The 23,714-nt window shown below is 37.6% G+C and overlaps 1 protein-coding gene across 5 annotated transcripts in view; it reads right to left on the bottom strand.

Moving 5' to 3' along the window:
* The window catches only part of EXOC6B (exocyst complex component 6B), a 721,589-nt gene that overhangs the window by 577,031 nt on the left and 120,844 nt on the right, over positions 1–23,714 (bottom strand). For 4 of the 5 annotated variants that reach the window (XM_055539668.1, XM_055539673.1, XM_055539671.1 and 1 more), the window contains exon 6: positions 19,743–19,947. In XM_055539668.1, coding sequence (XP_055395643.1) covers positions 19,743–19,947 — 205 coding nt within the window. Of the gene's footprint in view, positions 1–19,742; positions 19,948–21,962; positions 23,475–23,714 lie in introns of those variants that run through there. The other variant, XM_055539672.1, reaches the window with a different exon arrangement.

Genomic DNA, 23,714 nt, shown 5'->3' with positions numbered 1-23,714 from the left:
AACACATGTACACCCGTGGTGTATTCATGTCAATGTATGGCAAAACCAATACAATATTGTAAAGTTAAAAAAAAAAAAAAAAGAGTAGTACATATGTATACCACTTATAAATAAATAACATATACATATATAATGCATACATACACAAAAAGTTTTACTGGAGGTATATAATCATAATCAAAAAGTTTAGAACCATATGTATACTACTACTGAAATTAATATATACATAAAATTTATATTTACAAATATACAGCTACTCGATATAAATGTTCTTTCTTTTGTAGATGATGGTACCAAATTTTTTTGAAAAACCTTCAGTTAGTTATCATGCACTCCTACATGCAGTAAAAGTTGGAAAAAGAGCTCCACTATTTAGTCCACACTATTTCTCAACATTACAAGTTCCAAACTATCCCAGGAAGTAAGAATCTCCATAGTTCTAATATTCTGCTTTTACTAATACAGTGCATTTTTACCTTACAATATATGTATACTCCCCTCATCCCACAATATTTTACTTACTATACTACTGATTACACTTAGATCACCACCCAGCTATCAAAATCCTTAGCATGGCAAATTTCTTTCTTGGATGAACAATGATATCTTTCAATGAGACAGGAAATACGGAAGAAGAGCACTGACTGGTTTGGCGACAGGAAGAGGAAATACAGTGGTATGACCGATGAAAGGAAGACCTGAGCACATCAAATGTAAAATGAAAGCAGTCTGGAAAGGAAAGATTGAAGAAAAACAGAAAAAAGGAAGGAAGAGAAAGTTGAGACATTTGACAAAACAAAGAAATAAGAATGAGCACAAGTGGAAGAAATAGTCTTAACAGGAGGAATAGCCTCTTCCTCTGAAACTGGAGTTGAAGGAATAAAGAATGGTGGAGACACATAGTTAAGAAATAAGTCTTGAAAGTCCAGACAGTTTCTGCTTAAAAGTCCTCAGTTTCTCTATGACAATGGTTAAGAAGATCATCTGTACAGAAAAAGGAATATTTGCTCTGTGAAAAAAAAGGTTAGTCTTCACCAAAATGTCTTTTTATGTCATACAGAATATGACCAATTTTAAGCCATACTGAACATACCAACTTTAAGTTTACTCATACTATGCTATCTCTAGCTGTTTCAAGTCAAAAATTGATGCATGATACAGGATGCTCGGGGCTGGTGCACTGGGATGACCCAGAGGGATGGGATGGGGAGGGAGGTGGGAAGGGCGTTCACGATGGGGAACACATGAACACCCATGGCAGATTCATGTCAATGTATGGCAAAACAAATACAATATTGTAAATTAAAATAAATAAATAAATAAAACTGAAAAAAAAAATTTTGTCCATTTTAAAAAAAAAAGGATTTCTTATGCCCTACAAAAAAATAATAATAATTTTTTCCACTGTTATTTTGCCCTTTTGTATTTCTTCTGTACTTCTTATACAACAGAAGTAAGAAAGAAAAAAAGTGACAGAAACATATGAGAAATTATAGGCAAACCAAAGTTTGAAAACATAACCGTATCCAACTTTCACAGTATACAATACAGATCAACTTATTCTCAGAGACTTATCTACTGTCTAAACTGGGCAACTCAGAAAAGTATACCAACATCTTAAGCCTACTTGTCAAAGTTTTATAGTAAAAATAGCATCCATTTCACAAAGGACATAAAACTGAACTGTGAGACTGTTACAATTTTATTCAAGCTTTTCCACTATGTATTCTTCACAAACCATGATGAAAATAAAAATGGAGTATCTCAGAATATACTACTGAATCTGATACAGATACTGGATCTTAATAGTCCAGATGGCTCCCACAAGGATATATTTCACAGAGTATTCAAATGCTCTGACACTTTATGAAAAATTTGTGTTCACTCAGTAACTTTTCTGAGAAGAGGGTTCATGACTTTCAATAGATTCTCAAAAGGTAAGCTTTTGTCTCTAAAATGTTTATGAACCACTGCTATAGATATCTCTCTTCTCCAATGTTAAAAGACCAACTCTGCTTAAAGACCTACCAAGAAAAACAAAACAGAAGGCATGCCAGCTAGACCATAGCCTCTTCATCAGGGAGGCTAGGAGATGCCTATGTTTAACAAACTGAAGAGAGCTGAAGTCATTCTGTGGAAAGTAGGCTGTACTATTTTTTGACATTTGCTTGTTTGTTTACATGGAAAGCAAGGGAAAGGTAAAAATTAATAACAGACTTCAGCCTAAGTCAACAAAATAAGATTACAGTACCAAAAAATAAGATCCTCCACATCCTTAAATTCTCTGACACCAGAGTAAAGTCACCATATTCAAGGGCACAACCCTCAAAAGTAGATGAAGACAACTGTGGTTCAAGCCAGCCAGTGACAACACTAAAACAAAACCTAAAGTAAAACTATAGCTTTCCGTGTCTTGTTAGACACAAAGACTACAGAAACACACGCACACACACCACATACACACACGGAGACTGGAAATACTTCGGAAGAATAAGAGTTACTCCCAGTAGTTGCTTCTGAACAAATTTCTTAAGGAAACTGAGGAAGAGAAAAATCTATCTATAAAAATTCAGGAACTATAATCTACTTCTTATTAAATTAATAAGCTACTGTGTGAATTCCAGATTTGCTTTTTGCCTCTTTTTCTTCCCAGCAAAGAGATCAGTATATAAATAGAAGACTTTATTGGTTCAGTCAGTACTAAAGCACAAATCGTAAGCTTTTGATTCACTGGTTACAGGGTTTCGGTTTCAGAAGATGAAAAAGCCCTGAAGATGGATGGTGATGATGGTTACACAACAATGTGAATATACCTTTTAATATCATAAAACTATATAATTTAAAAATGATTTTATAAAGGTAAATTTTATATTATGCATATTTTTCCAGGAGGAAAAAAGCACAAAAGTGAGAAATTTTCACTGGTGGAGAATCAAAATAAAATTATACCTAAGTGAAAAACTTCACCTGGGACTTCAAGACAATTTGCATCTTGAGATATCGAAGTTGAACATAACAGTCAAAGGTTTCATCAGCAAATTAAGAGTCTAAGAAGACCAGAAAAATATTAAAATGCTTACAATATCCATGAAAATTATCTGTCCTTAAATGCATAAGTGCCCTGCCAAAGGGGAAAAAAGTGTATATATGTTTAATATAATAAAAATGCATCGAATGCCAAGTCTGTACAATGCAGTGTGCTAGGTTCTATGGGAACAAAAAAATGAAGCTAATTCAGACACATGCTCTCAAGAAAATGCCAGTAAATGATTACCATCTTAGTTCCACTTCCTCGACTCTATCCTAGCTTTAGGTTCCCCTCCTCCAAACACCTGCCCCAGATCCCTTTTATTACCTAGTATTCTGCAAGTCAGTCCCCTGTGATTTATGGTGGTGTACCACAGAACACATCTTAAGCATTGGCACTGTAAGACTTTTTAAAAATAAGGGCTCTTAAATTCCCTACTTCCTTCCCAACCTCATTAACATCTCACTGGTATAGAGTATAATCATCTCCCCTGACAACCCACCCCGATTTTCTCTAAAGCAGAATTTTCTCAATTTTTAAAAATTTCCAAATACTTAAACATTTATATAAAGATCCATTATCACTGTTCTGTTTTAATAGCTAACCACACTAGAGGCCTCAATGGTTGGCTGACTTCTGAGTTTAAGCAAACACACACGTGAAAGCAGGCACCACAACCTGACAAGGTCTTTTCTTTCTCCCCTCAAACAACTTCTCTAATCTGTCGAGCATTTTCTCCTCTGCATGCATACACAGAAGTAATCATTGAAAACTTCTAAATTTGCTATAAATATACAATTAGAAAGTTATGTCAAGAAGGTAAAGTAGCCTGAACTCTCAACAAAATAATTTTTTGCAAGCTTTCAAAACAAATAAAATGTAGTCAGTTGAAAACTTTGAGCTTACAGTATAAACTCTTGCCATTGCTTTGTTCAGGAGCCACTTACAAAGAACAAAGATGAGTCTGAGTGAAAAATTCAGCTCTAGTGATCTAACCACTTTCCATATTCCCAGTCTAGTGTTTATTCCCTAGCCAGCTTGGTGCAGTCATGTAACCATTCACTTTCTAATGAAGACAGAAAGAATCCATCCCACTACAGTCAAAGGTCATAAAGCCTCTAAAGCATACAATCACACAGACCTAGAAAAAGCAACAACTTAGGTGGTCACCTGTCACTCTTCAATTACAAAGACTTCATTTCTCTGTGTTTTAAGTTTGGGGTTCATTTCTGTGCTGAGATCTTAAACAAAAAGAATTAAGAGATGCCACATTCTCAATCAGTGAGATAAAAATTAGCAATAATTAATTAACTAAAAAGTTTCTGGTAGTCTCATTATCTGTTCCATGTGCTTCCTACCCTATACTTTTGACAAACTTCATGATCAATGGCCAGGAATTAGGAAGAGAGAGATTTGACTACAAAGAGGGAGCACAAAGGAAGTTGGAAAGATGATGGAATTGTTCTGTTTGTGGTGGTGCTTACATCAGTCTATGCATGTTAAAAAACTTATGGATGACAACAAAAAAGATTTTATTGTATGTAATTTTTTTAATTGTAAAGTTGCTTTAAGTTTACTTGCTAAAACTTTTCAGCAGGGATATTTAGAAGGATGTGACAAAATAGATTCCTCTTGCTCTAGAACATCCTTAGGTCCACATCTCTGGCCCTCCTATATAAATGTGAATATTTCTTTCTCTTCCTGTCTCCTCACATACCAGTTCCCTTGCCATTACTTTCTATTTCCTCACATACCAGTTGCCTTATAATTATTTTGAAGGAGTTTTCGTGTTTAGTAAAGAGAACATCTGGCAGAGGACACAAGAATAAAGAACTCACTGAGAGCATAACAATCCTAGGAATTCTTAACTGGATTTCTCCAGGGCCAGTAAGACTGATCCTTCAGGTCAAAGGGCACACTACAGGGATTTGGGAAGGGCTCTAAATCCAAACCTCAAACTTGGTTCTACCACACTCTGCACACGTGGCAGACATCTAACTGTCAAAAAGTCTTTGTTTTAAAATGTATATTCTGTGCTTCAATCATGCAGTTGTTATATCTGCCTTGAGAAAACACCATCCATACATAACCTAGACAGCATATTAAAAAACAGAGACATTACTTTGCCGACAAAGGTCCATCTAGTCAAAGCTATGGTTTTTCCAGTAGTCATGTACAGATGTGGACCATGAAGAAAGCTGAGCACCAAAGAAGTGATGCTTTTGAACTGTGGTGTTGGAAAAGACTCTTGAGAGTCCCTTGAACTGCAAGGAAATCAAACCAGTCAATCCTAAAGGCAATCAGTCCTGAATATTCATTGGAACGACTGACGCTGACGCTGAAGCTCCAACACTTTGGTTACCTAATGTGAAGAACTGACTCATTGGAAAAGACCCTGATGCTGGGAAAGACTGAAGACAGGAGGAGAAGGGGATAACAGAGGATGAAATGGTTGGATGGCATCGTTGACTCGATGGACATGAGTTTGAGCAAGCTCCGGGATTAGGTGATGGACAGGGAGGTCTAGCGTGTGGCAGTCCATGGGGTCGCAAAGACACAACTGAGTGACTGAACTGAACTGAAGTGATACATAAGCAGAGTAAGTTTATAAATAGATATAATACAAGAATACTAGTTCATTCAGTCTTATAATGAGGGAACACTGCCTATTAAACATGAAATTTAACAGTTCATTCCTATGAGACGAAAAATGTATCTTGCTTCCATTCATCTTTTAGAAAGGCAGACAGAGGCTGTGTCTGACCAGACCTAAACTTAATCTGGTAATGAGCACTCCCAGGCAGTCCAGGGCTTAGGACTCTGTGCTTCCACTGCCAGGGGTCTGCTGCGTGGTCCAGTCAAAAATAAGTAAATAAATAAAGGCTTTTTCAAAAAATAATAACAATAAATAAATTTAATCTGACAATAAAGATAATAAAGTGGTTGTTCTTGACCCCCTGTATAGTAATATTTAACAGCTGTATATTTTTGTATTATAATTAATGCATCATTTTAAATAACTTTTCATATCCTTGCATGTTTCAGAGGTTAAATTATATAATAAAAACACAAACAGCAAGCATCTTATTTATGTCAATGAGATCAATTCGTTTCTACCTCATAACTTAGATATAAAGGACTAGTCTCAAGCTCAATTCAAAAGTGAGTTCAATGATCTGAATTTCATTTCCACACTAGTGCAGCACAATTATTCACAATACTTGGAGGCTGTAGGAAATCCTAGAAGCACTGTAATGGAATGAAGTTCAGTTACTGTACAAACCCTCCAAGAAAAACTTCACAGTGCAGGTCATTCTCCTTTATCTTAAATTTAGCAGAAAGTTAAGTTTCCCAATGAAATATTGATAATAATGAGGCTACTGGCTCTCTCCCACAAGACTCTGAGGCCAAGCCAAATTATTTGTACACTAACTTATCAGAAATATTTTCCCTCACTGCCCTCTTAATTCCCTCTTTCCCCATCTTTTCCTGCAGCAGCATAGGGACTCTTCACTCATCAGAACACATAACCAAGTATGAAATGCGTGTGAGCCTGCAATAGTGGCAGGGGTATGGTAGTGTAACATTTTGTAACCAAAGGGGAGTGCTGAAGACCTCATATTCTCTTCTGAACAAGGGTTAATGTTTATCTTAAGAATTCAAGGCAAGGGGAAGGGATCATTCTGGTGATCACAAATTTGCCATCTTTATCATCACTGAAGTTCATGGGGAAGCAAAGAGTCAGAAACAACATAGCAACTCAACAACAATCATCACTTTTAAGATTTTTATATTATTAAAAAAAACACTTGCTTTATTGTCCATTATATCAGACTTATCTGTTCACTTGTTTAATAAGGCACACAATACAACAGAGAATTGAATGGAATCATTTAATTTACATCTAACACATAATTCCTTTTCCATCTTGCTACAGCTATGATTCTGAAGACTCCTCAATTACCCACACAAAGCAGAAAGGAAAATCAATAATGCCATAAATAAGTATAAATAATCCCTTATATAAGGGAATACTTCCTTTGTACCTGACAGTCATAACACTTTCTATCTCATATCCAGACCACCAACAAATCCTATCTATTACACACATATACCAAACCTGACTTCAGTTTCTGTTCTTTTTTTTTCAATATATCTTATCTAAGTTATATATGCAAATCTATGCATAAATTATACACAAAGACTTATTATGAAAAACAACTGCTTTCTCCTCTCCTCTATCCCCCAAATCCTGCTCCCCAGAAGCAACCACTCTTTATCTCTATATACCATGCTTGTGTGTGCTACTGCCTGTTTCTTTAGATTCTTTTTCATTGTGGTAAGATTAATGACATAGAATTTTCTATTTTAGCCATTTTTAATTGTATAGTTCTGTGGTATTAAGTACATTCACATTGTTGTACAACCATCACTACCACCATCTTCAGAAACTCTTCATCTTCCCCAGCTGAAACTCTGTTCCTATTAAATACTAACTCCTTATTCCCTTTATTACTAGGCCCTGGAAACCATCATTCTACTTTCTGTCTGTGTGAATTTGACTAGTTCAGGAACCTTGGCTAAGTGGAACTAAACAGTATTTGTGCATTCATGCCTGGCTTATTTCACTTAGCATAATGTCTTCAAGGTTCATCCATGTTGTAGCATGTGTCAAAATTTCCCTTTTTAAGGTGAAATAATATTCCACCCATTTTTTGCTTATCTATCCATCTGTCAATGGACAGTTGGGTTGTTTCTACCTCTTGGCTACTATGGTTTACCTTTAAGCATTATCTATTGACTTTCCACCAAGGAAGAAGAGGGTTTAGGTCTCTTTCACGTTCTTAACACACCAGTACCACATATCTGGGCAGTGTCCATTCACCTATCCCTCTACAACAGAGATAAATCAATGGATTAATTAGATATGTTAACTTTTAGTATTTGCATTTAATTATTATAACTGTATGAATGCAATTCACAGCCATGTAAGATACTGCCTATAATCTCTAAAGACACCTACAACTTTCACTTCGTCCTCTGGTTTCTGAAATTTTACAATATGCCTTGATGTAAGTCTACTTTCATCCTTTTTGTTGGATACTTGGTGGGTCCTTTAATCTGCTTGTTTGTGTCTTATTAATAGAATTAGGGGAAATTTCCTGCATTATTTCTATGATGAATTCCTTCCCTTCTTTTTTGCTTCCTTTTTCTAAAATATCTAGTATTCAAATGCTATTTTAGATCTCCTGGACTGACTCCCTAATATTCTTTTACCTCTTCTCTCTAAAAGACTTTTTCAACTTTATTTTCCAAACCCTCCTTTAAATGTTTTCAGCTGCCATATTTTTAATTTTTAAACATTCTTCTTGTTCTCTGCTCTTCTTTTATGTAGCATTCTGATCTTGCTTCTACCATGTAATTTACTTTCTCTTATCTTTCTAATGCTACTGATGATAGTTTGTTTCATTTTGCCTTTTAGGTTTTTCTCTTCTTGCATAGTCTCTTTCTTCTTCATGCTGCTTCTTTGTACACACTTGTTCTGACTCTATTTTCATGTTAGAATCTTTTTTCAAGTATCTGGTGATCCTTAGCCATCTGCTCAAATTTTAATTTGGGAAACTAAAAAGCTAACTGCAATTTCTCTGGCTGTACATTAGTCTAATCAACTGTGACCTTCAAAGTGATCTGACTTGCCCTTTTTTTTGGTGACTACCCAGTGGACATATCTTTAGGATACTTCTCTTGGGCTAATTATATTATTCAGAGTATTCAGATTATCTTCCAGTCTCACACCTGAAGGGTGTAAGTCTGGTTCTGGAAACTAAATCAGACAAGAGGGCTGTGAGATTTAGGATAAATCTCAATATTTAGGATATAAACTCGCTGTTTTCAGTTTGTGTCTATTGTTCTCTGGTCTTCTGCTAGAGTTGGGATCGGGTAGTTAACTGGCAAGAAAAGCTGAGAAAGGAATCCTAATTGATTCTGAAACAGACACTCAATCAATGGTTCTGTCTAACTGGTTCTTAAATAGACATTCAACCAATCTTTCTTTTGGGGCATCAATTTTACCCCCCTTTCCTTGAGGCCAGCAATTTCTTAAACATAGAGGTTCTGCAAAACCCTAAAACTAGATCATTCTCACTTTCTTCTACTACCAATTTAGGACTGAGTTTTCTTGGATATGCTAGGACACTTTTCACACATCTTTTACTTTCCAATTTCCAAAAAATGTGCTGTCACCTTCTCTTCTACATTCTTTGTTTGACAGCTTGTGCTTTTTTAAAAAAAATTTCCTTAGCTGTTGTTTTTATGAGAGGCAGAAGACAGAAATGTATGTGTTCAACACACCATCTTTATTAATAAGTTAATTTGATCACTTTATAGCACCTCCAGAGAACTTTCAGATAGTTTCAAAATCCATTCAAAGAGCAACTTTAGGTATTTTCATATAGTTCAGAATAAAACTGAAATAAGAGAATATACCTTAGAATATCAAAAAGGGTAGCGTTCCTGAAAAATGTTAAGGTGTAGGTACATTAAATTTAATTAAATACATAATTAAGAGTAATTAATTGATTTATTAACTATCTACTATGACCAAGCACTATGCTAGAAAGGTGCTGAAGATACAAAGCTAAAAAACTACCCCTATCCTTAGAGAGACCATAAGCTGTTTGGGAAGACAGATAAGTAAAGCCCCAATTACACTGATGGCATTCCTTCTTGCTATGAGATGCTACCTTGGAGGCCCGAGTAACTCTCTACCTTTCCCATTCTCAAAGCTTAGCAATGAACTAGTTCAGTAGACTGAGTAAGTTCATCTGAAGAATACAAAGTCTCTTTAGCTAATCTAAGTGGCATTGATAAGAGAATTCCCCTAGCCAAATCATTTCTCTGACCAACAAGGATCCAACATATTGACTAGATGTTCCTCCCCCTCTCTCAGCTTCCCTATCAATAATACAAGAGCGGAGTCCTTCTCCTGAGGTGTATGCTGTTGCTTGTAGTGCAAAGTAGAACCCATCAGATTCCTTCATAAAATGACAGGAAGATGGTATTTTTGTGCACTGTGCTGACCTTTCTGCCTATAAGGCTTACTGAGGAAATTTACTTTACAACTTAATGGCATAATGCTAATTTGTTTGTGTCTATGCCTCTAACACTACCTTTATCACTTATTAAATTTGTATACTATATATTTGGGTCAATTTCTGTATTTCTATTCTATTCAGCAGTTTATTCTTATGATACCATACAGTTTTAAATTAAGTATTACTGCTCTACAGTATAAGCCAAGGCTCAGTAAAAGGAATATTTTCAAAAGAATTCAATCTTAAAATAACTGAAACATATATATGTGTGTATATAAATATGTATATATGTAGCATATTTGTGAGAGATTGTGTAAATATTGCAATAGCTGCTGTTTCTCTAAAGTAATGGTCTATTTAGCATGAGCACAGTATGAGGCCATGTTTACAAATTATATTGAGAACCCATATGACAATTTGCCTTTGATAACAGAAAAATTTCTCCTAATAAGCTAGCATGCTTTGCTTAGTCAAGGCAAATAAATAATACATTTATTATATTTACACACACACACACCATAGTTTCCTTTTTATCCTGAAGAAAACTCAAAACCAAGCCTCAATATTGTCCTCAGATTTAAGAAATAAATTCTGTATGTTCTTTCATGCAACATGAATGGAGTCACTGCCCTTTTAAATTTAACATTCATCTTTTTAACTGAAATCAGGTGCAAAATATTTTAAAGTATACATAATAGAAATAATTTTTATGGGAAGGATGAAAATGTTTAAAACTGAGATCTAATTCAAGGCTGACAATTGTGACAGAAAACTAAATTTTAGGAATAAAATTAAAAGTATTTCAATCATCAAGTTTATCTTCTTCTCCATACTCTTAGAATCTATTTATATTCACCATTCATCTAGGATGGTTCTTTCTTTTTAATTTAACATATATTATAAGCATAGGACTAATCTAAGTCCTTGATTTCCCTAAACGTTTCCACATCTTTGCAGAGAAGATTAAAAATTTTAACTACAGAGCTGTGAAGACTGAATGTTTTGTTTAGTAAATTGCAGGTTGTCATCCAGCTAGCAAATGGCAAATCTAGGAATCTAACCCAAACTGCAAAGTCTATTCTGTTAATTATCATTACTGAACAATAAACTTAAATGCCTACTATCCTCTTCAGATTCTAACATTGTACGATCTAGCATAAGCTACTCCGATTGGTTCCAACTTCAAGAATCCCTGTTTTATAGATCCATATTCCCCTACCCTACCCTAAGGCCATCTGTATTATCAAAGAGTAAGGAGCAAGAAATTGCACAAATACATAAATATCAAAATCAAGAAGAAAAGAGAATAAAAGTAAATCCAGGAACACCAAACCAAGTGAGCATCAACTTATTTGACTCCAAAGGCCATATTCTGTGGAAGTTTTGCAGAGCACCCAGCACAAAAGAGGTTTCAATGGCAGTACTGCTTTTACTTGGCAGGCATTACGTGGCCTACATGAACTCAGCTGGTAGTACCATGCCTGATCTAAATCAAAAGATGTTCTACACAATAAATAAAAGAGCTCATTTTGCTGTAGCCAAGATTTAACCAAAGAAAGTCAAAGGCTGAAAGAATTGTGTGAATGAGCGTGCTCAGTCGCGTAGTCATGTCCAATTAGAGACCCCATGGACTGCAGCCTGCCGGGCTCCTCTGTTCATGGGATTTCCCAGGCAAGAATACTGGAGTGAGTTGCCATTTCCTTCTCCAGGGGATCTTTCCTACCCAGGGATTGAACTCAAGCCTCCTGCATTGCAGGCAGATTCTTTACCACTGGGCCACTTCGGAAGACCATGGAAAGAGCCATGGTGAAAACTAATCTTACCCAAGGATCAGTTTCTTTAAAACTAATTACTAAAGGAAGAATGCCTGGGAGCCTTCAATTTCTTTTATGAGCAACCAGTTCCTTTTCTAAGCATCAGCTATATAACCCATATAATTTGGCAAAGCCAAGTTAGAATTTTAAAAGTAAATAAATTCTTCCTTTTGTTAAAGGACTTCACATAGAAATCAACCTAGCCAAGAATGTTTATGTTACAAATGTTATTTAGTCCCACAAAGCCTAAGGCAAACTAATCAAAATAACAAATACAGAACTTCCCTCCTGCACAAATTCCATAACAAGTGAATTACAGAAATCAATTTCATAAAGAAAACTAAAAAACAGTATACAATTAACAAAGAAATACTTTAGACATTTTTTATAAACTCAGGTCAAGCTAAATTGATTATTCCAAAATAAGACATACTCAGTATTCTGGAAGCACACTGTAAGAATATCAACATAGAAAATGGGACAGGACAAAAGGGAAGGTTTTTCTACTTGCTTTAAAGATGGCTCTACTTCTTGTGGCAGAACTCACAGGAGGGTCCATTAAATGCTTTCAAGCCAATTCATGTTAAGAGATTTACACGAAGATGAACGTGGGTTTTTTTGTTTTGCTTTTTTAATAAAACTACTTAACTAAAAATTCAAAATGGCAATAAACAGTAGAATGAACACTTTTAAAATTCCTCCTCAGATTCCAGTATATGATTGAACTTCTATTCTAGGTTTTATTGCAGGAAGGGGAAACTCTTCCAGGGCCCAAGACTGGGCTCTTGTCTAATACTCAGAAGTGAACTGTCCGAGGAGACACATGTGCTAACAAAGCAAGAGACTTTATTGGGAAGGGGAAACTGGGCAGAGAGAAGGAAGGTAAGGGAACCCAAGAGAACTGCTCTGCCACACGGTTCGCAGCCTCAGGTTTTATGGCGATCAGATTAGTTTCCAGGTTGTCTTTGGCCAGTCACTCTGACTCAGGGTCCTGCCTGGTGGTGCACACCTTGTGCCAAGATGGATGCCACTGAGAAGGATTTCTGGAAGGTGGTAGGACACGTTAACATTTCCTTTTGACCTTTCCCAAACTCTTCCAGTTGGTGGTGGCTTATTAAGTCCGTGTTCCTTACCAGGACTTCCTACTGTAAAATAACTCATGCCAATGGTTACTATAGAGCCTGGCCAAGGTGGACAGTTTAGTCAGTGTGCTTCCCCTAGCAGCTTCATACTTATCAGTTCAGTTCAGTTGCTCAGTCGTGTCCGACACTTTGCGATCCCATGAATCGCAGCACGCCAGGCCTCCCTGTCCATCATCAACTCCCGGAGTTCACTGAGACTCACATCCATCGAGTTGGTGATGCCATCCAGCCATCTCATCCTCTGTTGTCCCCTTCTCCTCCTGCCCCCAATCCCTCCAAGCATCAGAGTCTTTTCCAATGAGTCAACTCTTCGCATGAGGTGGCCAAAGTACTGGAGTTTCAGCTTTAGCATCAGTCCTTCCAAAGAACACCCAGGACTGATCTCCTTTAGAATGGACTGGTTGGATCTCCTTGCAGTCCAAGGGACTCTCAAGAGTCTTCTCCAACACCACAGTTCAAAAGCATCAATTCTTCGGCACTCAGCTTTCTTCACAGTCCAATTCTCACATCCATACTTATACATTCTCTTGATTTTCTACAGCTTCCCAGGTATATTGGAAGACAACCGAAAGACTCAGAGACTTCTGCTGCTGCTGCTAAGTCACTTCAGTTGTGTCCGACTCTGTGTGACCCCACAGATGGCAGCCCATCAGGCTCCCCCGTCCCTTGGATTCTCTAGGCAAGAACACTGGAGTGGGTTGCCATTTCCTCCTCCAATGCATGAAAGTGAAAAGTGAAAGTGAAGTTGCTCAGTCGTGTCCAACTCTTAGCCACCCCATGGACTGTAGCCCATCAGGCTCCTCCATCCACGGGAATTTCCAGGCAAGAGTACTGGAGTGGGGTGCCATTGCCTTCTCTGCAGAGACTTCTAGCTTAACACATTTTAAACCAGACTGACTATACCATTGTTTCCTAGATCCAAAGGCAAAATTAAACTGTACAATTCAGTAAAAAGTAAATCTATTCAAGACCAAAATAAGAGTGTATTAACTTTCTATTGCTGTGTAATACACTACCATAAAGTTAGTGACTTAAAAGTACACAAAAATATTACCTGAGTTTCCACAGATCAGAAGTTAAGCATGTTTGTGCTGAGTCTTCTGTTTAAGGTCTCATCAGACTGAAATCATGATGTCAATCAGGCCTGTGGTTTCATTTGGAGCTCAGGGTCTTCTACGTTTACTCATACTGTTGCCAGAATTCAGTTGCTTGTGGTCGTAGAACTCAGGTCCCCATTTTCTTGCTAGCTGGTGGCTGGGGATAGCTCTCAGCAACTCATGGCGGCCTACAATTTCCTGCCACATGGCCCTCTCCAAAACATGGCAATCTGTTTCTTCAAGATCAACAGTTAAGCATCAGATGCAGTTGTTAATCTAATTTCTGTATCTAACCTGTCAGTTCAGTTCAGCTGCTCAGTTGTGTCCAACTCTTTGTGACGCCATGGACTGCAGTACACCAGGCTTCCCTGTCCATCACTAACTCCCAGAACTTGCTCAAACTCATGTCCATCAAGTCGATGATGCCATCCAACCATCTCATCCTCTGTCATCCCCTTCTCCTCCTGCCTTCAATCTTTCCCAGCATCAGGGCCTTTTCCAATGAGTCAGTTCTTTGCACCAGGTAGCCAAAGTATTGGAGCTTCAGAATCAGCATCAGTCCTTCTGATATACAGGACTGATTTCCTTTAGGATTGACTGGTTTGATCTCCTTACAGTTCAAGGGACGCTCAAGAGTCTTGTCCAACACTACAGTTCAAAAGCATGAATTCTTCGGTGCTCAGGTTTCTTTATGGTCCAACTCTCACATCCACACATGACTACTGGAAAAACCACAGCTTTGACTATATGGACATTTGACTGTACTTCTAGACCTTCTTTTAAAGGTGCTCACCTTATACACTAGGCTCACACACTCAAGGGAGAATATTTTACAGGGTGTACAGACCAGGGGGCAGGAATCCTGCAGACTATCTCAGAATTTTGCCTACCACTTGAAACCAAAGCAAAGATCTTCCTACAGATAAAGCTTTATCCAGAAACAATATAATACTTGGAATACAGAAAAATGAATAAAACTACATATCCCTCAAATGGCATTTTTTCGTCAGCCTCAAATAGTAATTTTTGCATCATATATCTTGACAAAATTGAACAAACACTTTGAGATTATAATCTCAGATAAAAGTCTGGAGCCTACTTTGCTCATTAAACCCCAATTTGGTGGAGTCCTTCTGGTGGCTTAAATGGTATATCCCAAAGAGAAGCCAGTCTACCAACTGCCTCCAACATTTCATTTTACAAAGGACAAAATTCAACCATGGATCAATGCAGCAACTCAGGATAGGGTAAGTAGAATAAGAAAAAGGGAGATGTCCACCAAGAAAAAGCATAATGTACTACATAACTGCTAGAAGCACCTAGACCAACTATCAAAATTGATACTTTCAAATCTGTTTTCTTGTATAATTCTAAAGAAGGCCACTTAAATTTTTCTTTAAAGGACAAGAACATAGTTTTAAGGCCAAAACTGCAGTTGTTGAACTAAAAATGATGATTAGTGGCACAGACAATGCTAAAAACTGGATCAGTAAATTATAAGGCAAACATACAGGGGAGAAATGTTAAAGAGATGAAACTGTGAATAAAAAAGGAAAAAAACATGGAGATATGTATTTTTCTAGGCTATGTAATAGTAGGTTGTAGCAGAGTAGCTAGCTATTCACTGAAACTATTTCTTCTTTCTCTCAGTCATACAGATAAACTGTATTTCCAATCCTCACTTGCAGTGTGTGAGCTTCAGCCAATGTAATGTTGGCAGCAGTCATATGTATCACTCACAAGTTGGTCAATGAAAAAAAAAAAAAAGTCCCTAATGCTGTTACTCCTTTCCCTACTGCTATAACACTGAAAGTCACAAGTTGAAGTGATAGAGCCACAAGTCCTAGATCCCTTCATAGTCATTTGAAGAAGAGCTACCCCACCAGGAATACCCATTGAAGACTTCACCTAAGCAAAAAAATAGAATTTCTAGGGTGAGATTTTAGAGTTTAACTATTATAAGAGGTAGCATTATCTAAAGAAACAATCACTAGAGTTGGAAGAATGGTGTTGATAACAAAAAATAAAAAAAAGCCTAAAATAAATGGCATCAGTTTAGAGGTCAGGCAGTAGGCAGTAAGAATATATATATTTAGTAAGCAAGTCAAAAGCCTGAAGAGCCCTATGATATTGTGGGGGAAAAAAAAAAAAAAAAAAAAACTGGTAAAACGGAAACCAGTAATAAATGAAAAGGCATACCACGTGGCTACTGGGCCTGTAGCTCTACAAGTGAATGTAGAGAGTTATAGTGTATCTTGGCATTTACTTTCTGCTTTTAGCAAAGTTTTACACAAAAGAGATGAGCACAGAATTTCCCAATTTGCAAACTAATATTTGGGCCATATTTCTGAGCCCAGAAACTTGGGCCTCAGAGGGTCAGAAAGCTGAACACATACAGATTCCAAACAGTAAAAGAAAAAGAAGGTAAAAGTTTGAGCAATTAAGTCTAAAGAAAAACTTGTTGAACTTAATTCTGAGGCAAAAATTAGATTCAGGTATGGTTTTCTTACTCATTATTTCCAATGGCCTCCAAGTAGGGCCATTAAAATAAGAAAAAAGACATGAGGCAAGAGTTATTCTCCCCCAATTCCACTACCTCTCCAAACAGGGAAGAAGGAAAAAATCATTCCTGAAAATTATATATAGAAAAGAACACTGGGTACACTATCTAAACAGAACCTACTGGAAACAAACAGATAAGAGGTCTACTAAATTTCGAGGTAACTATAATGCCAAAAACCCACAAATCTGGACTAAATAAATCTTTGTTCAGAACATTAAAGAAGAGAAGTGAAAAGCGAAGGAGAAAAGGAAAGATATAAGCATCTGAATGCAGAGTTCCAAAGAATAGTAAGGAGAAATAAGAAAGCCTTCCTCAGCGATCAATGCAAAGAAATAGAGGAAAACAATAGAATGAGAAAGACTAGAGACCTCTTCAAGGAGAAGGCAATGGCACCCCACTCCAGTACTCTTGCCTGGAAAATCCCATGGGCGAAGGAGCCTGGTAGGCTGCAGTCCATGGGGTTGCGAAGAGTCGGACACAACTGAGCGACTTCACTTTCACTTTTCACTTTCATGCATTGGAGAAGGAAATGGCAACCCATTCCAGTGTTCTTGCCTGGAGAATCCGAGGGACAGGGAAGCCTGGTGGGCTGCCATCTATGGGGTCGCACAGAGTCGGACACGACTGAAGCGACTTAGCAGCAGCAGGGTTTTGTTTTGTTTTTTTTTTTAAGAAGCTTGTTTATTTTGTTCTTAGCACACATTTTATTATTTATTTATCTTTTTGTTTGTTTCTTTGGCTGTTCCCTGTGGCATACGGGATCTTAGTTCCCTGACCAGGGATCAAACCCTCATCCATTGCACTGGAAGTACAGAATGGTAACCCCTGGACCACCAGGAAGACCCTGTGGTCGGGTTTTTGGGCTGTAGGCATGGAGGTGGCACATCATCACTACGACACTGACTTCATTGCCAGAACTTAAACACATGGGTTTGATCCCTGGTCAGGGAACTAAGATCCTGTATGCCACAGGGAACAGCCAAAGAAACAAACAAAAAGATAAATAAATAATAAAATGTGTGCTAAGAACAAAATAAACAAGCTTCTTAAAAAAAAAAAAAAAAAAAAAAAGCCCTACCACATCCAGTACTCTTTGGTCTTTTCCCTTCTGCAGCAAGCTTCAAAACCATATTAAAAATGACAGAGCCATATAATGGTGACATTTCTTAAATCTCCATTGCAAAGAAAACCATCACAAATCAGAAACATCATTTTGGACTTGACATAAGAGAGAAATAAACCATAACCTCTCCCTTTTAATCCAACATCCATGAATTCAAACAAATATTTATTGAACATCTATATGTACAAAGTATGCGGGTATGTGGTAGTTTCTCTCCCTCCCACTTTCCTTACTTTTTAGGGACTACAGAAGATTTTAAAATGTGTAAGATATCCTTACTCAAGGATCTTAAAGCATAAGATAGTAATAGATGCAATAAGAGCTATACTTGAGATGAAAAATATTATAGGAGGAATAAAGGGTTATCAATTAATTAAAAAGTCCTGAATTCACAAAAGATTTCATTACCATTTCTTTAAATGACAAAAATACAGTCAACAGCTAACAGTTTACACAGACTGAATGACAGAGCAGATAAATTCATCTCAATCTAATCTGAATTCTATACTACAGGATCTGACCTTTATAAACTGAACTTGAGCAAATCACTTCCCTGCCCTAGGCCATAATTTCTTCAAATAACTAGGGAGAGAGACAAAAAATCTCATTAAATGAAATAATAATACTCTTCATGGAATCTTGTCTCTTACTTCAAAACCGAAGTAATTTCTCAAGCAAAGGCCGAGAAAAAGCAACTCTACTCTTCAATATTTTGAAAGGTTAGTAAAAAATTTTCAACCACAATAAAGACTTGCCTTACAAGATACTTTCATTCCTGTACTCAAAATATACACAGCAAAGCAAAAGTATATTTCCAATGATTAATTTTTTCTACATCACTAAAAAAAAAAGACATGATATGATTATTTCCATCAAAGTTTATCATCAACTAGTTTTAAACTTTGCACTTTGCAAAGTATAATAATAAAAAAATTTTAAAGGAGAAAGGAGAAAAGAATATCTGTATTCTCTTAGGAAAGGGATTTCCAACAGGCAGATCTCTTTTACAGAATCAAATACCTAAAAGAATAGCTGAGACCAAAAATCTGACCCAAAATATGACCTACTCCCTTCTTCCTCACATAATGATGCAAACTACAAATGACTTATTCAAGAACATAGTTGTTTATAGAACCAAAAGAGACTTCCCATAAAAAAAATGAATCTACTACTTATCATTTTAGGTTACATCAAGGTATCCTGAGAAATTTTAATAAAATCAGCATGACTTAAGTTTCAAAGAGCAAATAATATTGCAAATTACTACTGTTCTTTATTCATAACAACAAGGTACTTCTGGATGTTCTGTGTGACTTTCATAAATTAGAGATGAAGATACTGAAAGAAAAAATCTAAATACTTTGTTACTTTTTAATGAGTTATAAGCGAATTCCTTTCTATGATCATAAATCACACCATTTCCAACAGGCCTTTTTTCATCGATATCCCTGATACATGAATAACAATTACAGAAATACTCATATATAACATTTTGCTTGCACAGTAAATAATCAATCAGAAGTATATGCAGCACAATTTAGCTCATTAACTATAAGTAGTACTTTTTGAAACCCTGGGCTTTGAATCATACCCAAAGTCTAGAAAAGTATTCAAAAAATAGAAAAACCTCTTAAAAACAACAGTATAAACCATAACAGCCAATTAATATTTACTGAGCATTTACAGAGCAAAACAATATACTAGTAAATAATTCACTGCTCTGTTAAGAAAATAAAAAATATTTTAAAACCACGTGTTCCCATAAAGATGAAGGACTTCCCTAAAATGACAAGAAATAATTAAGACACTTAGCAAAAACAAATCTATGTAATAGAATACTTGCAAAGTCACTGGCCAACCTATCATAAACCCCAGACCTACTTGCTTCATGGCCGTCTCTCCAATTTTGTCTGAATGTTTGCGGATACTCTCCAGAAAGTCTTTCAGATCGGACATAGACACATCCTTAATTTCTTCCCGAAGCTTGGGGATATTGTCCACCATCACCTTGCAGAATCGATAATGGCTTACTTGAGGAAGATAGGTATGCTCTAGATGTTCCAGAGTTTTCAGTGCAGGATAATGCCTATAAAAGGAATTGCATCACCTTTAGCTCAATTCAGTCTTCTTTAGGGCCACAGATATATTCCTCAGGGAAAATTTCTAGCCTGAATTAGTTTTCACTTACATTAAGACAAATGCAGGACTGTTTCAATAAAAACATCAATGGAAAAATAAATATCAAATTATTAAAAACTAATATATGTATTATAGGATTTAATAAATTATAATCAAAAAATATTTTATCCCAAGAATAGAGAAAACATAGAAAATCCACCAATGAAATTCATTACATAAAGAATAAAGGCCACAGCTAGGAGATTAAAAAAAGAGAGCAAAAATAAAGAAAAATACAAAATGATCCTATCAGTGCCATAAAAATCATCCTATAAAATAAAGTACCCAAGGACAGACTTTCAACTGTGGCACACAGAAGAACTTAGCAAATCTTTTACTCAAAAAGCAAATATAAACTGGATAAAACTTTGCAAACAGCCATTTCAGGACTCTGGAAATTAGAAAGGACGCTGGAAAGTAGAACAATAGCTTGAGAAGGGTTTATTCATGAAAACTGATAAACAGAGAGGGACTTAATGGTGTTCTTGCCTGGGGCTACCTCCATCATCCTTTTCACCTTCCCTCATCACATCCCTGGTTACAACTTGTCAGGAAAATGAGCAACTTCTCTGCCATTAGGGGTTGACATGATTTGGAGCAGAGGATGAAAATCCTATACTGACTAGTGCTGTTAGGAAAAGTAGCAAACTCAGTTACAAAAAGGAGGTGGGAGCTCCCATATCTACTGGCCTGATGTTCATCTTGGTTGGGACAAAGTGCTGACTAGAGGACTAATCAAAAACTTAACAAGGAAGTAAGAAATAAGAGACCCACAGAATAACCTAATCAGTTCAGTTCAGTCGCTCAGTCGTGTCCGACTCTTTGCGACCTCATGAACCGCAGCACGCCAGGCCTCCCTGTCCATCACCAACTCCCAGAGTTGACCCAAACTCATGTCCATTGCAGAGAAGGTGATGGCACACCACTTCAGTACTACTGCCTGGAAAATCCCATGGATGGAGGAGTCTGGTAGGCTACAGTCCATGGGGTCGCTAAGAGTCGGACACGACTGAGCAACTTCACGTTCACTTTTCACTTTCATGCATTGGAGAAGGAAATGACAACCCACTCCAGTGTTCTTGCCTGGAGAATCCCAGGGACGGGGGAGCCTGATGGGCTGCCATCTATGGGGTCGCACAGAGGTGGACACAACTGAAGCAACTTAGCAGAAGCAGCATGTCCATTGAGTTGGTGATGCATTCCAACCATCTCATCCTCTGTTGTCCCCCTTCTCCTCCTGCCCTCAGTCTTTCCCAGCATCAGGGTCTTTTTAAATGAGTCAGCTCTTCACATCAGGTAGCCAAAGTATTGGAGTTTCAGCTTCAACATCAGTCCTTCCAAAGAAAACCCAGGACTGATCTCCTTTAGGATGGACTGGGTGGATCTCCTTGCAGTCCAAGGGACTCTCAAGAGTCTTCTCCAACACCACAGTTCAAAAGCATCAATTCTTTGGCGCTCAGCTTTCTTTATAGTCCAACTCTCACATCCATACATGACCACAGGAAAAACCATAGCCTTGACTAGACGGACCTTTGTTGATGAAGTAATGTCTCTGCTTTTTAATATGCTGTCTAGGTTGGTCATAACTTTCCTTCCAAGGAGTAAGCGTCTTTTAATTTCATGGCTGCAATCACCATCTGCAGTGATTTTGGAGCCCAAAAAAATAAAGTCAGCCACTGTTTCCACTGTTTCCCCATCTATTTCCTGCCGGGGTCCAGCCCCAGCTGATCCAGGGTATTCGAAGGAGAGACGGCATAGGCGAGGGTCAGGAAACAACTGCTTAATTACACTTTAATTAAGGATACAAAGAGTAATAGAATAAGGATAGCTCAGTAGGAAAATTCAGTGCAGAAAAGAAGCTGAGTAGCTTGGTTTACGCGGGAGACCAATAAAACTTCAAGACAAGAAGTTTGCACCACTTACGTAGGCCGCAGGGGCCGCAGACGTCCTTCCGTTCTCCCGAAGGAGAGGAGACACTGAGGCCTCCCCGGTCGGATCTTAGAAGCCCAGGCATAATTAGCAAGCATGGCGGGTTCCGCGCTCCAGATGGAGACTCAGCCAGAATTTGAAAGAGAGAGCGACATGGGGAGACCAAGTTTCGGTGAACAAGGCCTGCACTTTATTTTCCAAAGTAGTTTTTATACCTTAAGTTGTGCATAGAGGATAATGGGGGAAGGGGTGGAGTCATGCAAGGACAGCAGTTCCTGGTCCTAATCGAAGCCAGGCTTTCAAACTTATCATATGCAAAAGTTCAGGTGAATTACATCATCTTCTGGCCAGGAGGCCTGTTAACATTTTAAGAAACTTATTTTTCTCTAAAGGTGATTATTCCCAAGTCAGGCACCAGCCTCCAAAAAAGCATTGGACAAAGCTGCATTTTACATTTCTATACACCCATTATATCAATCAATACACCTCCAAGGACACAGTAGGTAAGGAGTATGGAGACTTAACAGCAAACATTGGCTCAATAAGTGAAAAACCCTTCACCAATACAATTTCTAATCAATCTTTTAACTACTCAAAAGAATCTGTGTTTAGACAGTTTAGAACATCTCCTGCCTCTCACAGTTGGGAGGCTCTGAACAATCACATGTGGCCAGAAAAACCTATTCAGGCAGGCTAGAGGATTTCCAAAGGAGTTTGTAGGTTTAAACACTGTCACACCCAGGAATTATTAACTGGAGCTGTAAGCTAACTCTTTTTTCAGAGAGAGGTAGTCGGGGACAGCCCCCCGTAAAGTCAGAGGTGTAGGTGAAAGCACAAAGCAGAAAGTAGGCAGACTCTGGTTTGGGGGTAGATGCTCGAGAATTTCCAGGGGTACTCCTGAGGCTCGATCCCGCCTTTGCGTATGCCGAGCCTCCTTCCTCATGACCTTTGTCATGGGCGGAGTTCCTCACGCTGGCTCCCGGCAGTGATAGAATTCCAGTTGAGCTATTCCAGATCCTGAAAGATGATGCTGTGGAAAGTGCTGCACTCAATATGCAATATGCAATATGCACTCAATATGCAATATGCCGGCTCCCGGCAATTTCCCATGAAGTGATGGGACTGGATGCCATGGTCTTAGTTTTCTGAATGTTGAGCTGTAAGCCAACATTTTCACTCTCCTCTTTCACTTTCATCAAGAGGTTCTTTAGTTCTTCTTCACTTTCTGCCATAAGGGTGGTGTCATCTGCATATCTGAGGTTATTGATATTTCCCCCAGCAATCTTGATTCCAGCTTGTGCTTCTTCCAGCCCAGCATTTCTCATGATGTACTCTGCATATAAGTTAAATAAGCAGGGTGACGATATACAGCCTTGATGTACTCCTTTTCCTATTTGGAACTGGTCTGTTGTTCCATATCCAGTTCTAACTGTTGCTTCCTGACCTGTATACAGGTTTCTCAAGAGGCAGGTCAGGTGGTCTGGTATGCCCATCTCTTGAAGAATTTTCCACAGTTTATTGTGATCCACACAGTCAAAGGTTTTGGCATAGTCAATAAAGCAGAAATAGATGTTTTTCTGGAACTCTATTGCTTTTTCAATGATCCAGCAGATGTTGGCAATTTGATCTCTGGTTCCTCTGCCTTTTATAAGACCAACTTGAATATCTAGAGTTCACAGTTCACATATTGCTGAAGCCTGGCTTGGAGAATTTTGACCCTGATAATCACGATGGTGTGATCACTCA

This window comes from Bubalus kerabau, chromosome 11 (genome assembly GCF_029407905.1).
Source record: "Bubalus kerabau isolate K-KA32 ecotype Philippines breed swamp buffalo chromosome 11, PCC_UOA_SB_1v2, whole genome shotgun sequence".
Classification (NCBI taxonomy): Eukaryota; Metazoa; Chordata; class Mammalia; order Artiodactyla; family Bovidae; genus Bubalus; species Bubalus kerabau.
Note: the sequence above shows the minus strand (reverse complement) of the source record. Positions and strands in the feature narration are given on the sequence as shown.